Here is an 18,061-nt window from a genome sequence, read left to right on the forward strand (position 1 = left end):
CGACGCCCATGCTTCCGAGATCATTTCGAGGTTGTTTTTATGATCAGCCATGCGGCGTCGACTAAAATAAAGACCAGTCTATCTCGTAGTTGACTAGGCATATTGAAGTCGAGTATTTTTTTCCCGAGTACCGAGTACTGCTAAGTACTTAGGTTGCCGAGTGCGAGTACGAGTACTTGTACCTCCGAGTACGGCCATACGGCAAATTGTTCGTTGTGCGTAATTGGCCCAGGCCTATAGTCAAACCAATATACATTTTGTACAGACCCACTCATTGCTGGCTGTGAAATAATTGTCCGGACGTGCACAGAGGAAAATCAGGAAACTTCGATTTCTCCACAAGCCAATCAACCATTTCAAACTGACAGTAAAGATAAAATAAGGCCGTGGTATATAGTCAAACTACAACATTCTCCCCCCATTCGAGTACGAGTAAACTTTGATGATCGAATACAACTAGAGGTTCGCGTTTGTTGTTACAAACGCAGAGTGGTCGGGCAGGCAATTTTTTTCATAAAAAACTGCCGAGTTAAGTTATGAATATGTTTATGCAATAACAAAGGATCACGAAATTAAATCCTTTTCATCACAATGAATTATTTTGCTTAAAAAAATGCATCTTTAAAGGTGTGATAAATTTCCGTAGACATTTTATGTACACATACGAGTTATTTCTGGTTTGATGACGTCATTATTAAAAAAAAAACGGGAAGTGAAAACTGATTTAGTTCGGAGTGGATAAATGTTTATTGTGAAGATAATTAACGTACGGAAATATGAAAAATATAATTGTATGTATTTATAACACCTAACCACCGGTTTGATGACGTCACTAGTATTTGGAAGCAAAAGGTTCACATTTTTATGGATATCGCTATTTGGGCTACGAAGATATACGACATGGATCAAATGATAGCATTCAATTTATAATATGATCGTTTTCAAATTCTCATAGACGTAACTTCCGGTCTGAAGACGTCATGAATTTGAAACCTTGCCAAGTTATCTGTGGTTAATCAAAGAATATCAAGGGGCGATTTGGTAAAATTTGAACCGATGGTCTTCAGATTAAAGAAAATAAACACTATTTTATGTGCCGCTAGTGGCGCCCTTTCGGATGAATGACGTCATCACAGTTTTTTTATGACTTGCATTTCTCACTAAACACTTGCATAATATATATATGTCTGTGGTAAAATGTTTCCGCTTTTGAGTTATATTCAGTTTTTATTGCACTTCCGGTAACACCGGAAGTAAAGGTCAAGCGGTTTTATGTCCGGGAAATGTTTCTCACGGCATAGTCTACAACCTCACGAAAAAACGAACACGATACTCTATTTAGTTCAAAAGATATAACGCAAACTATTTTGTCAAAATTTGCCCTTAAATCGCTTGTAATTTGATACCTGATGACGTCATGATGACGTAACAAAATTTATAACATCTTTGTAACATGGTACAAGTTCACACAAGGTTTTTTGATCATGCCGTGAACCGTTTGGAAGAAATGTTGCTTTGTTTTGATGTCCGGCTAACGTCTTCATTTTGAATTCACCTAACTTTGACCTTCCGGTAGACCCAAAAGTAAAGGTCAAGCGAGTTCAGGTACATGACAAAAAATGTTAAGCGATTAATGGTCTATCTGATTACAGAATACAAACATCATTGATTGTTTGGTTCAAGAGTTATGGGTGAAAGTAATTGGTCACTTTTTCAGATAAAATCACTTGTAATTTGACACTTGATGACGTAATCATGACGTCAGAGTAATATGCACCACTTTGGATGAGGGTAGATAAATAGTGAAAGTTACAAGTTCATACCATATACCGTTTAAGAGAAAACCCGCGGAGAAGTATTGTCCGGAAAAAAAAAGAAAGAAAGAAAGAAAGAAAGATTAATCGCAACAAATCCAAAGAGTGGTCGGGTTGTGCCCGACCACTCAATTACGACATGTCGAGTACGAGTACTATGCTGCCTGAGTACGAGTGCCGTCATTTCGAGTACGAGTACTTTGACATTCGAGTAAGAGTACGAGTACGCTCGAGTAGTACTCGAGTACAAGTACCGAGTACGAGTACTACAACACTGGCGTCGAGCAAGAAAAGGAGATTTTTGTGTTAATTTCCAACGATGGTCGGCCGACCATCGTTGCAAAAAAAACGATTTTTTTTTTTTTTTTTTTTTTTTCTTCTTCAAATGCTGCCCCCAATTTACCAATTTTAGTTAGTCCACATTTGTTTGCAATCGGTTACACATCCGTGAATGGGTGCAAAGCCAGCTGGGCTGATCCCTGACCTGACAATTCCCTGAAGTCTACAATTTGCTCTGTTTCGCCTGAAATAGGGTCAGGGAACCAGACTACAAGAAAAGCATTTTTCCGTGAAACCAGCTTTACTAGGCCTGCCGTGTCTTGTTTTTTAAAGATCCTTGAAAACCAATGGGCACACAAAAAACCCAAAACATTCTTCAAAACTTGAAAAAAACACAAACTACAATGTTCTTGCAGTGTTTGGACCCCAACGAAGGACGTTTCATAGGCAGACATGTTTTCATAGTAGGCAAGAAAAATCAAAAGGTTATGTGCTAGCCAAGCTTTCAGGGATCGGTTTGAGCCATAACAATGCCCCAGCCAATCCCTTAGTTCTCTTCCGGAGTCTCGGCGTCCCCGACCAATACACACTTCCTTCCCTGTCCATCCATGTAACCCCGGAGGGCCAGGCACCATGTAAAAGCAAAGAGCTAAGGGAGGAACAGGGCGGCCCCTAAGCCCTGATCCTCCGAGTGGACCACATGCCCTGAACCTGTACGAAGGCGCCAACCTGGAACTCACGGACAGTACCAGCCGCAGTGCTTACCGATTAAGCTTAATATATGAGGTACCGTTGGTATTTTACGACGGGAAATTAAACATCTTATAATAACTGAATAGAACGCGTGTGTTGAAAAGCAAAAAGACACCGACGGGATTCGATCCCGGGCTCCGCGAATCGTGGACGACGAATCTAAGCACTCGGCCATCAGGCCTTCTTAGAATTCTCCTCAAAAACAAATTGTCTGCTAAACATACTTATCGTTACGCAACAACGGACACTATTATTATGTAGGATTTTTTTTGTTTTTAAACAGGCATCATGTGCGTTCCGTGCTAGGGGCGGCCGGAACCAGGAATTTTGGCGGGGGGGGGGGGGGGGGGGGGGGGGGGAGGGAGGGTCAGGCCTGTTAGATTTTTTTTATCCGATCTTATCATTATTATAATTGGAAGCCTATACATATTTTGTGTGTTTCATCAGAGCGGGTGGGGGGTTGGGGGGTTCTGGCGGGGTGTGTGTGGGGAGTTGGGGGCGGGTTGACCCCCTCTGGATTCGCGCCTGACTCTTTGTCAGGCCTATAGGCATATTCCGTTCGCTGTTCCCAACCGTCCTTCATCAGCCTTTTATCAAACATTATTTTCGTAAAAAAAACGTCAAAAGCAAGTTTTCATCCTCAATTTAAAAAAAACCACACGAATATTAAAATGCAGACGAAATCAATTACATCAGGACACCACATTACTCTAGGGGCGCTGTTCACGATACCGATGTGCCTCTTTTGCTCGTTCCCCCGCCCTGCACACAGGACATAGGGCGCTGGGCCGGGAAGGGCTGATGGTTGCAGACCATTAAATATACTGCTACCATAGACCCCAATGATAAATGCCTCCACTTCAGAAATTCAGGAAAAATACTTACAACTCTCCAAGGTGTTCCAGACACAGATCAAATTAATGCTTATTTCATCATCTTTCATTTTCTTTGAAATTTTCGGGGGGTGAACTCATGACTTTAGGAGAAATTTCCATCCGAAGATGATCACCCCTTAAAGTAGTTCTGAAAGCCGTCGCCATTTTGAAAAACGATGCCTACACTCCATTGCAAAATAGAGCACTTTTCGGGTCCCAGTTTCATCCAAACTGCACAGAGCTACAAGCTCACAGGCCTGTGCACGGCTTCCACCCATATTTTTTTTACAAACCCTCAAGTTCATGGTCCACAATATGCTCAAATACCGAAGAATTTGAGGCGTGCAAATAGTGATTTGGCTGGCGTAGGCAATTTTGGACCGATTTACTGGCCTGCAACCTGAGGAGCTTCACAGAATCTTGGGAGGGAAGTGGGGATGGCATTATCATGGCCTATAATATAAAGACATCATTAAAGCTCCTGCAGCTGTTTAAAGGGTGCAGGCTAGTCTATAGGTGGCGCTCTTCATCACTACCGACTGACGTGGCTCGCTTTCTCCGATGATGTCGCCGGCTCCCCCCCCCCCCGGCTCGCTCTTAAAATCTGTAGCCGGTTGCAATTTGCCACTGTGCAACAGCCCCCCTCCCGCTATGCCACTGCCCTAAGGGGGGTAAAATGGGCGCTTAAGAACGTCGGTAAAAGGAAGAACAACAAATATCATCGAAACACAGCATCCATTTTTTAGAGATCATCGAAATGCTGCATCGCCACGCACACATTTTCATAAAGTATGACATTTTTTCAAGTTTGTAGGCCTATATAGGGCCCACGTGCTTTTTCAACATTTCGATTTTCTTTTCCGCACGAAATATGAATGTGAAATTGGCATGGTTTGTTTTGCAATTGCAGGCCTTTACACAGTTTTAAAAGTTGGCTTTAAATGACGCGCTCCAGTTCTGAAATTGCGCACACTATTCAGAACGAATTTATAGGAGCGTCCCGCTCTTAATTCGAAAGTTGAAATTGATTAATAATATTAATTGATTGCTTGATATGGGCTGATTTTTATTTTCGTGCGATGTCTTATTTGAAAGCTCATTGAAATTTCGATTTTTAATTTTTTTTTTTGGGTTGAATTCCATTTGTAATTGTAAACAACATAGTTATTTGGGATCATAAGTAAGACATTATTTTTTGACACGACGTATGGTCTGACGTCGCGCCGGCAGAAACCATCAAATATCTAGCACTGTACAAGAGTTGCCCAGGCACCGATAAGGAGGGGGGGGGGGGTCCACAGCTCTGTGAAACAATTTTTTCATAGAAATTACCTTAAAAATTTTTTTGAAACCCCCCCCCCTCGCTCCGACACCCCAAACAATCTATACTGGTAATAACGTCCGCCTGTGCACGCACTTGGGTATTTGTACGCTATTCTGTAATAATACAGTGTTATAATCGTCGGATTTGAACGGCGCCCAATTTGAAAGTAGGGTGCGTCTGTAAAAGCCCCATGTTATGAATGGAATTTTCCAATTCAATCCTTAAGGTACATTCGGGTGTTCCACTTGACTTTGTTTTTTTCAATTTTGAATTTCCAGTTTTAAGGGTGAGGGGCCTTGTTTTCTTGCGTTTTCCTATTTTCAGAATTAATATATTTTTTTGGGAATGTTCACAGTTAAAGAAACATTATTTGAAAGATGTAATATACATATTACAATGCACATTTAAAATTTTGCCCGGTACGTAATATTGCATACGGCGTTTCTTACGTCAATTGGAAATTGTGCCGTTAATAATGGTCAAGCCATATTGATCGAAAGAAACTTCGTTTTGATTATATTAAGTTATTCAAAATTCATGGATTTATTACAGAGACCTTTGTTTGTTTTTAATACTACCGTAGCACTGCCGAGCAGATGTAAATATCAAACTAAACCAAAGTTGAAGAAAAAAGAGGATACAAAAAAAATCAAAAAGTTATGTGCTAGCCAAGCTTTCAGGGATCGGTCTGAGCCATAACAATGCCCCAGCCAATCCCTTAGTTCTCTTCCAGGGTCTCGGCGTCCCCGACCAATACACACTTCCTTCCCTGTCCATCCATGTAACCCCGGAGGGCCAGGCACCATGTAAAAGCAAAGAGCTAAGGGAGGAACAGGGCGGCCCCTAAGCCCTGATCCTCCGAGTGGACCACATGCCCTGAACCTGTACGAAGGCGCCAACCTGGAACTCACGGACAGTACCAGCCGCAGTGCTTACCGATTAAGCCAAGGTACCGTTGGTATTTTACGACGGGAAATTAAACATCTTATAATGACTGAATAGAACGCGTGTGTTGAAAAGCAAAAAGACACCGACGGGATTCGATCCCGGGCTCCGCGATTCGTGGACGACGAATCTTAACACTCGGCCATCAGGCTTCCTTAGAATTCTCCTCAAAAAACAATTTGTCTGCTAAACATTCTTATCGTTACGCAACAACGAACACTTTATTTTTTATGTAGGTTTTTTTTAAACAGGCATCATGTGCGTTCCGTGCTAGGGGCGGCCGGATCCAGGAATTTTGGCGGGGTGGGGGGGGGGGGGGGGGGGGGAGGGTCAGGCCTGTTCGATTTTTTTATCCGATCTTATCATTATTATAATTGTTAGCCTATACATATTTTGTGTGCATCAGAGCGGGTGGGGGGTTGGGGGGAAGGGGGGTTCTGGCGGGGTGTGTGTGTGTGTGGGGGGGGGGGGGGGGGGGCGGGTTGACCCCCTCTGGATTCGCGCCTGACTCTTTGTCAGGTCTATAGGCATATTCCGTTCGCTGTTCCCAACCGTCCTTCATCAGCCTTTTATCAAACAGTATTTTCGTAAAAAAAACGTCAAAAGCAAGTTTTCATCCTCAATTTAAAAAAAACCCACACGAATATTAAAATGCAGACGAAATCAATTACATCAGGACACCACATTACTCTAGGGGCGCTGTTCACGATACCGATGTGCCTCTTTTGCTCGTTCCCCCGCCCTGCACACAGGGCATAGGGCGCTGGGCCGGGAAGGGCTGATGGTTGCAGACCATTAAATATACTGCTACCATATAGACCCAAATGATCAATGCCTCCACTTCAGAAATTCAGGAAAAATACTCACCACTCTCCAAGGTGTTCCAGACACACATCAAATTAATGCTTATTTCATCATCTTTCATTTTCTTTGAAATTTTCGGGGGGTGAACTCATGACTTTTAGGAGAAATTTCCATCCGAAGATGATCACCCCTTAAAGTAGTCCTGAAAGCCGTCGCCATTTTGAAAAACGATGCCTACACTCCATTGCAAAATAGAGCACTTTTCGGGTCCCAGTTTCATCCAAACTGCACAGAGCTACAAGCTCACAGGCCTGTGCACGGCTTCCACCCATATTTTTTTTACAAACCCTCAAGTTCATGGTCCATAATATGCTCAAATACCGAAGAATTTGAGGGCATGCAAATAGTGATTTGGCTGGCGTAGGCAATTTTGGACCGATTTACTGGCCTGCAACCTGAGGAGCTTCACAGAATCTTGGGAGGGAAGTGGGGATGGCATTATCATGGCCTATAATATAAAGACATCATTAAAGCTCCTGCAGCTGTTTAAAGGGTGCAGGCTAGTCTATAGGTGGCGCTCTTCATCACTACCGACTGACGTGACTCGCTTTCTCCGATGATGTAGCCGGCTCCCCCCCCCCCCCCGGCTCGCTTTTAAAAATCTGTAGCCGGTTGCAATTTGCCACTGTGCAACAGACCCCCTCCCGCTATGCCACTGCCCTAAGGGGGGTAAAATGGGCGCTAAGAACGTCGGTATAAGGAAGAACAACAAATATCATCGAAACACAGCATCCATTTTTTAGAGATCATCGAAATGCTGCATCGCCACGCACACATTTTCATAAAGTATGACATTTTTACAAGTTTGTAGGCCTATATAGGGCCCACGTGCTTTTTCAACATTTCGATTTTCTTTTCCGCACGAAATATGAACGTGAAAATTGCTTGGTTTGTTTTGCAATTGCAGGCCTTTACACAGTTTTAAAAGTTGGCTTTAAAGCTATAGTCCATCATTTGCAGCCATCCGAAAAGTAACTGGCGTAATTACTGTTGAAAAACAAACTTGGTTGAAAGATAGTAAGGGAACTAAACTCCCTGTGAAATTATTCTTTCTGGGACGCTGTCATTTTGAAGTAATCAACGAAAGAAGGCATTTCCAACGGTGATTCTTAAGAAGCACCGTAGGAAAATTTAAATTGGTAGTTCGTTTTGTTATTCAGCGCAGCGCGCACAAGTATTGGAACGACGCACACGCGCGCGCGGTAGAATTTCCTTGTAGAATTTCTTCTGGCCATGGAGGAAGGAATAGACTATTCCTTCCTCCATGGTCTGGCCTAGTAACCTTAGAATAAATGGTTCTCCATTAACGTACCCAAAACAGCTTGACTGTTTGTCTCCTTGTTTTATGTGGTTCATTAAAGGAGAAAATCAAGGATGATTTTTGTTTTACTGAACTACAGGAGACAGTATACATTTGATGCACAAACAACACTTACCACAACTCATGGTCAGTGTTGGTCCATGGCCTCCACATGGCAGGTCCCCCACATCCTGTTTCCAAGTACTCTCCCTCATGAGTCATGGAAACAGATGGTTTTGCATAGCAACCAGTTAAATAATTAGTATTGTCTCTATGTGTCATGAAATGGGTTTATATGGTGAAGGCAAGTGCGATCAGCTTCATTCTGATTCAAGCCGCAGCAGCACTGACTTCAACAATTTTCTTCCCACCCTCCCTCTCCTTTAATTAGATTATGTAACAGTTTGCCTAAAGTTTTCTTTTTACGGTCTAATTTTGTATCTCATTCATGAGGATTTCTCTTTTATTTCTTAGATGTAGTTACAATACAGACTCTATAGTGTATGTGTTTGGCCTTGTAGAATTTCTTAATTCAATTTGGTCTGGCCTAGTAGCCTTAGAATAAATGGTTCTCCATTAATGTACCCAAAACAGCTTGACTGTTTGTCTCTTTATTTTATGTGGTTCATTAAACACTCTGCTTAAGACCGCTTAGAGTCTGGGTGCTGATCCGGCTCGGGTAATACTCAGCACCCAAACTCTAAGCGGTCTTAAACAGAGTGATATAGGGTGCAGACCAGTAAATCGGTCCGAAATTGCCTGCGCCGGCCAAATCACGATTTGCATGCCCTCAAAATCTTCGGTATTTGAGCATGCTGTGGGCCATAAATATGGGTGGAAGCCGTGCACAGGACTGGGAGCTTGCAGTTCTGTGTAATTTTGATGTAATTTGGACCCTAAAAGCGCTCTATTTTGCAATGGAGTGTAGGCATCGTTTTTCAAAATGGCGATGGGCTTCAGGACTATTTTCAGGGGTGATCATCTTCAGATGGAAAGTTCTCCTAAAAGTCATCAGTTGACCCCCGAAAATTGAACAGAAAATGAAAGATGATGAAATAAGCTTTAATTTGATGTGTGTCTCGAACACCTTGGAGAGTTGTGAGTATTTTTCCCGAATTTTTGAAGTGGGAGCATTTACCATTGGGGTCTATGGAAGTTTATTTACCCCCATAAGAACCTCTCCAGCACACATTATTTTATTCCCTTGTTTAATTCATTGCGGGGGGTATCATTGTTGTCTGTTAGCCCAAATTATTTATGGCTACGGCTTTGAAATTTGCTGTAAGTGTACAAGCGGTGTACGAGAGTAATAGCTGAATAGACATAGCCGTAGAGCCATAGACAATCATTGAAACGCCCCCACAATGGACCCGAGCTGACCTTGCATTCTGTATCATTATGTGACGACGGGATACCAGACAATCGGTGATTGCGTCACTAGCTTCCAATAAAAATCCGGGTCGTGTCATAATCATTTTCCAGCATTTTCCCCAGTGTTTAGAACGAAAATCTGCGAGCAGAAACAAACCTGTTTTCCTCTATCAAAAGAAATATTGTTGGCATTAATTTCCAGTTATGGTGTTATCATTAACAAAATTGGCCAAGCTGGATCAAAACGTCAAAAAGCATGAAGAAAAGACGTCGGAAAAAGTCGGGACAATGTCATTGTCAATGTCTCGATTCAGCAGCAGTAAACTCTCCGCCGATGTCGCCGCCATGTTGTAAGTTAATGATTTGATGGTTGGTTGGATCACATTAACTTAAGATTGTGCACAACTTTAATTTATATTTTAAACATTCTATGGAAAGAGTATCTTATCCTATAGACCCGTGAACGTGGCGTTGTATACAACGCCACGTTGTTGTGTATTTTAAAACCTAGCGAAATCGATCCGACATGCATAATTCCGTATGGGTGTCGAGTACTCACCTAGAAATCTAAAATTGCCCGTCCGATTGTTTAGGCTGTGTAATTTCGACGAATTTTGCCCATCAGTAAAGACCCATACGAACGTGTAGAAATTTCATTTTAACCCGACAAGTGACCCTGACAAATGACCTCGGACGAGTCGCTTGGACAGATTGACGGCTGTTTCATGTCGCAACCCCGAAAAAAAAACCGCACCCGATTGGCTGCTCGGCTCATCTCGTGTACGTGTGTGCACACGCACGTGGGCGCACGTACGTGCGCCCGCGTGTGGTGCGGTGAGAGAGGAAAGGACTTGAAACTTGTTTAAAACGATGTCTCTTTTAGCTGCGACAGTAAACAGTCGTCGAATTATACGAAGGAGGGTACAATAAAACGCAATGCGCATGCGTCACTTGGGAGAAAATGGCAGCTAGCAGGACTTCATAAACCGGGGCCAGAATTTTCCTCAAATTTCGTCAAATGCAAGTTTTGATGTACATACAGATTTCAAGACAGCTTCATATGTGAGTACTTATTACATTTGCAAAATAACGTCCAGCATGTCCAGTGTGTGTAATGGAGGGAGTCAGAGGGACAATTTCGCCAGGTTCAGAAATACACAACAGCGTGGCGTAGTTTACAAGCCACGTTCACGGGTCTACTTATCCTAGTATTATTAAATCGTGTAGTTTAGGACACCTCCTTTTGGAGCAACTATAGAATGCAGGGCCACGCCGGAGCAAGGTTTTTTTTTCTGCTTGGACTTTTCTTGGTCTTGGAGGCGTGGATCGAGGCCGGCGATGTGAGGATAGGAGTAACTAATAGGCTACAATATAATAATATGCAAACCTGCAAAAAGTGCTAAGTACAGCGAATGCACTTGTCTTCTCATCAATGATCGGAAGGGAGGGCGCGCTTGTAAATGTGTCGGGGCACGGAGTCGCAGAGACTAGACGCGGGGCACTGGAGTCGCGGAGTCGCGGAGACGCGGGGCACTAGAGTCACGGAGTCGAGGAGTCGCGGAGTCGCAGAGACTAGACGCGGGGCACTGGAGTCGCGAAGTCGCAGAGACGCGCGCCACCGATAGAGGGCGCAATTCTCGGCGGTATTTTTTTGAGAACGAAGCATCCATATCCATTTTTAATTTCCTCGCAAAGGAAGGGAGGGCGACGGGGCACTGGAGTCGCGGAGTCGCAGAGACGCGCGCCGATAGAGGGCGCAATTCTCGGAGGTAGGTCGACTGCGGCTCCACGCCTCCACGCAGCCGTACAGAGGCGCGGATGTAGAGTGTAGTGGCCCTGCATTCTATAGTTGTACCCTCCTTTTTTACTTGTTCCGTTCAAAAAATGACTTTTGCGAATGACTAGTCATTGCTAGTCTAGTGAACGTGGCGTTGTACATGTATTGTTCATGTTGTAAACAATGCCACGTTCTGGTGTCATTTTGAAACATTTGATGTCATTTTTATATTTTGATCCGTGACATCACTCACGTATAATTTTGCCCTATAGGGTAATCACTTACTTGTTAAGCTTTCTGTGAATGTACGTGAGTGTTGGATCTGTCATTGCCAAGAAATTTGATGAAAAATACGGCACAACGAACGTGTTAAAAATGGTCAGAAAATCAAAGACATGCATGGTACTCTGGTACACCGAGTTCCGCATGCGCAAAACGGTGGGAGCTCCACCAGTGGGTACCCGTCTTATGTGGCAGGGTGACAGAAATAGTAATACCATGGGTCCGTGTCAAAATTCTGCTAAATCCAATTCAAAAACCTGCCAAATCACCCAGTATTACACGAATACACAATAAACACTTAAAACCGCACAGATGTTAGAACATTGCCTTGCTGTTTCATTGGCATTGTGCAAGGTTGTGTTTCAGGGTTTTAAAAAAAATGAAGCTTTTTCAAACCAAATGTGCTATACTTTTCTTTTAGAAACAGCGATCTTCATAATTCTGCTGAAAAAAATTCTGCTGAATTTTCTGTGCAACTCATTTTTGTATGCAAATATTCTGTCAAATTTAGCTGAAAATCGGCTAGAACGGTCACTCGGTCACTGTAACCGCGGATCACAACAGTTTATTTTTACTGTAGATCGAAGCGTGGCTATGTACATGTATATAGCCACGTTCACGGGTCTAGCGAATGACGTGACTGTCACTTGTCGGATTTTACAAATTGACTTTTTTGCAGCCCCAAGCACAAGCAGCATGCTAAAACGAGCAGTCTTTATGGCGTTCGTGTGCCTACCATTGTCTATGGGCCCGGTTCCCTATAACTATATAAGGGAACAAAATCCACTTCATCTTTTAAACTATTTTGGCCAACCAAAATAGTTGGCGGCATTAAGAACATGCATGTACATGTATGTCATAGATAGAGAGCAGCCCAGCAGGGTTTTGAATTTTTGAGGGAAATTTCAGGGTAAAATGACAATGACAATGACAAAATATGAAAATACAGATCGCGATCACCGCGCGATGTACCGTGAATGTTCAAGGCGCACTGACTCGCACGGCCCCAACCGTAAACTGCTTAAGAAAATAGTAATTTCTACACCAAGAAACTGTTAAAAATTACAAAAAAGGTGTCATCATAATTGAAAGAAGTCTACTTTAGGTTGAAAAGGTCATTTTTGGGTAATAAAAACACTCTTGACTCTAATTTAATCAAAACTAAACAGGGGCACTACTCTACAGAATTGCCGTCTTTTTATTTAAATCCGATCATGGGCAAATGTACAGTGGTTTGTATAAAAAGTGATCTGGAACTGTCGCACAGACTGTATTTATATGCAACCTTTTTCATATATTTCTTTTTTTTGGGGGGAGGGATTGTTTTTAAACAACATACCTGTACATGTAGGCCTGCAAACCATACATGTACTTTTAGATGTCTAGTTATCCTTCAGTTTTCAGGGAAATTTGAAGAAAGTTTGTCAAAAACCATGGGTCGTGTGGCTTTTACCTTAATTAAGATTTTTCCTGTTATTGACCAGATTTTAAGTAGCTTTCATAGCACATCAAGTGAAAAAAAAAATCGAGATTTTACATTCAGGAAACACATTTTTTTCAGGCAATTTTAGCATGCATCGCCGTGTGGCTATAAATATGGAGGAAGTCCAGTTTTTGAAACATGTAAATGGGGCTAGTGTTCAGTATTGTATAAATTTTCATGTAAACTGCACGTAGACACTTTCCTGTTTGGTAATGGGTTGAACAATAACAATTTAGGCTAAAGTTCAATTTCTGTCAGTTGTGTAAACTGAGCATCTGTACTATATATTGTAGCTCGATTGCACAATGCATTGATGTGATTTGTTAAATATTAACAGTCAGTACCAGCACAGGTACTGCATTATCATATCTTTTGAGCTGATAATTTCAGGGAGGTACCAGTACAACATGTACAATGTATATTGCACCATTGTTTGCAAATACTCGACAGATGGTATGATGACCATATATGGGAATACCGCCGATGTGCCATTGGCATCATGTGATCACCGTTATTAATTAAAGGGAATATACAACATTTGCAAACATCGAAAAATAAAACTACCAAGTTTTTACGAAATACCTTACTAGCATGTTGGTAAATGACAGTCTTAAGCATCTTGTAAAATTATGGCACCTGGTGTGAAGTCATTTTCAAGAAAATGGTATTTTTGTAAACATTTCCAACGGTGGTCGGCCGACCAGCGTTGGAAAAACCTAACTATTTTTCAACTACTGCTCCAAATTTACCATTTTTTCAGTCCAAATTTTGTTTGCTATTGGTTACATGTTCATGAACGGGTGCAGGCCAGCTAGACTGGTTCCCTTGCCTTACAATTTTCCATCATCTATAAATTGATCCATTTTATCTTTTGTGGATTCAGGGAACCAGACTACTTGAACATTTTTGTTTTTCTTGGTTTTTCCAACCTTTTCGAACACAAAACTTCAAAAATGTCAGTGTAACAATATTTGATCTATTATACTAACCTCTCAAATAGTTCATTTCTGAAAAATACAGCAAAAGCCAATGATGTACATTCCCTTTAAACCTTTAAACATTATTCCTGTGAAGATTTGGAATTGGATGATTTATGCCTATTTAATAATTTTTTTTTTTCTAATTGGTACAATTTTTAATGATGTCACGTTGCTTGTGACAAATTGATAATAAAAGCCATTTTGTGTGCATTTCCTTGATATTCTTGATTTACAAATTTAACAGAATTCTTATATAAAGGGATTATTCTTTAATAACAGAATTGTTAAATCTACAGGGATTACATGTAATTTTATTTTGTTTTGGATTGTTTTTTGTCTTGTTGGTAGCAAATCACTGGTAGGTGGACACCTACATGTAAACTTGTGACCAGTCATTGCAGACATTTTTGGAGAAAAACATGAATTTGTAACTTTCAACAGTATCAGAATGTGCTATAAAAATACTATAGGCCTAATGCTAAAATATTCGCAACTCGACATTGAATTTGAACACAACAAACTGATTGTGAATTCATTTTAATTTTGATGGTTGAAATACAATTTTCAACATCCAATTTTACAGACAAAGACAAATTCTGACCTTGCAAAATAAAAGGAAACTATTAAACCATTAGTGTGATGTCAACCCTCGTGCTGTCTGAACAGTCACAGATGGTCAACAAAACTGATCCTCTTCCCCTGCAATGTTTTTATACACAGGCTAGTAACCGACAGTCAGATCATATTTGCAGTAAGCACAGTGTCTAGTCATATTCCACCAAAAGGCAAAAGCAAGTAACCGGCGTGTACAGCTGGCTTATGAATCACCTACTGTCAAGGGAAGATGTTGAACAGTCACAACCAGTCAATCCTGCTTTCTGTCGGCAGGGAGCTCTCAACCGTTAAAAACAGTCACTTGATTGATTTCGACTGCTGGCTTTGTTGAATTTGCCATTAAAAGAAACCTCCTACTTTTATGTAGCTAATGACGTATTTCTGTTTTCCCTTTCCTTTGTTTAGGGAGTCCGGCAAGCATTACATATTTCAGCTTAGCCGAGAATCTCAGTGGTATTCCTGATGTTCCTACGGGAAGCGGCCAGGAGTTTGTCCTAGAGGACATCAATGAAGAAATCGATACAGACGGCGTATTTGCATCCTTCTTGAAAGTAAGATCTGTTACATTTTAAATGCATAAGGGCAATTGCAGTGTTACAAAAGCAAGTGTTGTGTCCGTGATGGAGCCAATTAACCATGATATCCGAATAATGATTGAAATATCAGGACAATTTTTTGTCGGAGTTGGGATATTATTTTGGTACTACAAAGTCCAAAAGCTGGTCCATCATCATGTCTTTATTTCAAGAGTCAATTGAAAGACTTTTCCTTTGAAGTTAATTAAATCTTGTGAACTTTAACCCTAACCATCCTAAATCCTCAAAAATCCTTTTTGCAAATTGGAGGTACTTGCAGGATTGAGGTTACAGCCCAAAAGTGCGATGCTGATTTCGGAGTATGCACTGTGTCAAGGTCTTGGGCCACACCTTGTGTTGTTTATGCTCAGCCATGCATAAATTTAGTCCTTGATTATACTTGAAATCCTCCGCACTGCTCCAGGATGTCACTGCCTCTGCCTCGGCCTATTGACAGTCAAAGCCGGAGGATTTTGCAGGATTCAGGCAGTGGTCACCCCTCCATGGACCATATTCAAGAAATAACAGAGGAATTTGCAGGATTGAGGCTATATGCTATTTTTCCATGAGGCCAATTGGAGGATTTTGCAAGATTGAGGCTACATCCTAGCAAAAAGGCCTAGGGAGTTATGGTTAAAAGCTCTTGCAAATACTGACCACATTTGATCAGACTGACCCAATTCTTTGTTTACAGGCTGATGATACTGAAACAGGTGTCGGTGGTAGAGGGGATAAGAAATTCCTGCGATTTGTCCACCCCTTGACGGACAATCGCAAGCTGGTCTGGGAAACGGCTCTGTGGAACAACAGGCTCTACATTCAAGTGCCGACCGATTTGGCCAAGCAAGGAAGCAGAGACAGGTACTAAAATCCTCTTCTGGACTCCTTGCAGGAACAGTAGATAGTGCTTTTCAAACATTTTCGAAAGCCCCAGTGGGAAGGACAGAGTGCATGCATGTACTGGTTTGGGCTCGTATGGTGCAAAGTGCACTCGACTTATATAAAATTGCCGTAAAGGTGTTAAATACTGAAGAATTCTATCTTTTGTTTTACTTCCCCACCTCATATTTACAGCTTAGTGGCTCTGCTCGATGCCGCAGAGGAACACCTCGGTTGCACCCAAGTCATCATTTGCCTGCCCCGGGACATCGTCGACAGAGCGCAGCTCATCCGGACGTTCAAGTTCATGGGATTTGAGCTGGTGCCCCCAGGCCACCCCGAGTTACCGGGCTCGCCCGATTTCCTCTTCATGGCCTATGACATTTAAGCAAATACAGCAGGTCGAATTTCCAATCTCGGCTGTTGTTTAATAATCAGAAGGAATCACTTGACATCCGTTACATCTTGACTTGAAAAATGTAAGGCTACTTTCACAGGGCAACAGTTAAGGAGTGAAAATGGGGAAAATAAGTTCATTTGTCTTGTGCCAGACCATTGTTAAGAATGTAGTACAATGTATTGAGAGAATAGAAATTGGAGCTAAGCGTAGGATATTTTACCCAGTGAATATTTGACAAGGTGTTGGATATGAATTTCCAATCAGATTGTATTGCCACTTGACAGAGTATCAAGCATAAATAGGTTTCGATGTTAAATTTACTGGCGTTTCCATTCTAGTGCAGATCACAGGAATAGGCCTATAACTTCAGTTTCTCTGGTCAAATATTTAGGAGTCATCTAGGATATTTAGGATACATCTAGGAGAAAATAGTTCCTGCTAGGGTTTATTTTGTTTAATAGTATACAAATAATGAATGTTTATGAGTGCAATGGTAAGAGTAATTTCATGAGGTGACAGGTAGACTGTTCCATTCCACGAGGCAAATGAATTTATTCTTTCCATTGCACAAATGTGAAACATTATTTGCTTCATACAATGCTTGAATAAATCCTTGTCATCTGAGCCTTCAGAGCCGAGTTATAGCGCTACCAATAGTATGACTGTGCAGTGGAACTTTCTATTCACCGTGGAATGGAACTTCTATTTTTACGGCGCGACCATGCCATGGGTTTGGTGATCAACGATCCACCAATCAGATGACGGGGATTTATTCAGGCGTTGTATAAAAAGTGATATCCCTGAGTGAGATTCAGTTAGACCGTCGTTGAAAATTTCCTCTCAACTTTTCCAGGATTATTATTGAAATCTCCCCATATTTGACTGTACTGCATTGCATGTGAAACGGATTTCACAAGATAAAGTTTAAAATTCTGTCAACTGACAGTGAGATTAGTGCAGTTTGTTAAGAATTTGTTGTTTTATTTTAATGTATTTTAATGTATTTTCTTTACCCGAGTATGATTTGAAAGTTAGTTAGGAAAAAAAAAACATTTTGTGATGTGTTAATGCTATACATGTATGTAGTAACTTTCTTTTAATGTTTTAATTAATTAATAATTATTGCCTTAAAAAATCAGGATTAGTTTCGGTGGTGCTACATGTTATTGTACCTTTGCTTTGGTTTTGGAGCCTTGATTTCTCACTATTCATTTTCGCCAGTGTGTATTTCAACATTTAATTCTTATTATTTATAACTTTATTAAAACAGACCAAAGTTAATTTGACAAAAAAAGGTCTACCCAGACTTTGTTAAACTCCTTTTTTTGTGTGTACATAAATCTAACATATTTGTTTCACACCAAACCCAAACGGAATATTGTACTTTTGAAGTTTGGGTAGAAATTTCCATGAAAATTATTTCTTCAGTTACATGTACAGTTAAATGTACTAATACTTCCCCAACCTTAACACAAATGTACATGCCAATCATATCAGAAGCGATTGTGATGTTTTATGTCCAGTGATTTTTTTTGCTGTTAATTT

The 18,061-nt window shown here is 41.2% G+C and overlaps 1 protein-coding gene across 1 annotated transcript; it reads left to right on the forward strand.

Moving 5' to 3' along the window:
- Window positions 1–9,575: 9,575 nt before the first annotated feature.
- LOC119720593 (ornithine decarboxylase antizyme 1-like) lies at window positions 9,576–17,955 on the forward strand. The gene is made up of 4 exons (XM_038190328.1): window positions 9,576–9,875; window positions 15,068–15,213; window positions 15,932–16,098; window positions 16,312–17,955. The coding sequence occupies exons 1-4, from the start codon at window positions 9,782–9,784 to the stop codon at window positions 16,502–16,504; spliced, it is 600 nt and encodes a 199-aa protein (XP_038046256.1). The 5' UTR covers window positions 9,576–9,781; the 3' UTR covers window positions 16,505–17,955.
- The last annotated feature ends 106 nt before the right edge of the window (window positions 17,956–18,061 follow it).

This window comes from Patiria miniata, unplaced genomic scaffold (assembly GCF_015706575.1).
Source record: "Patiria miniata isolate m_02_andy unplaced genomic scaffold, ASM1570657v1 HiC_scaffold_9, whole genome shotgun sequence".
In the NCBI taxonomy this organism is placed as follows: domain Eukaryota; kingdom Metazoa; phylum Echinodermata; class Asteroidea; order Valvatida; family Asterinidae; genus Patiria; species Patiria miniata.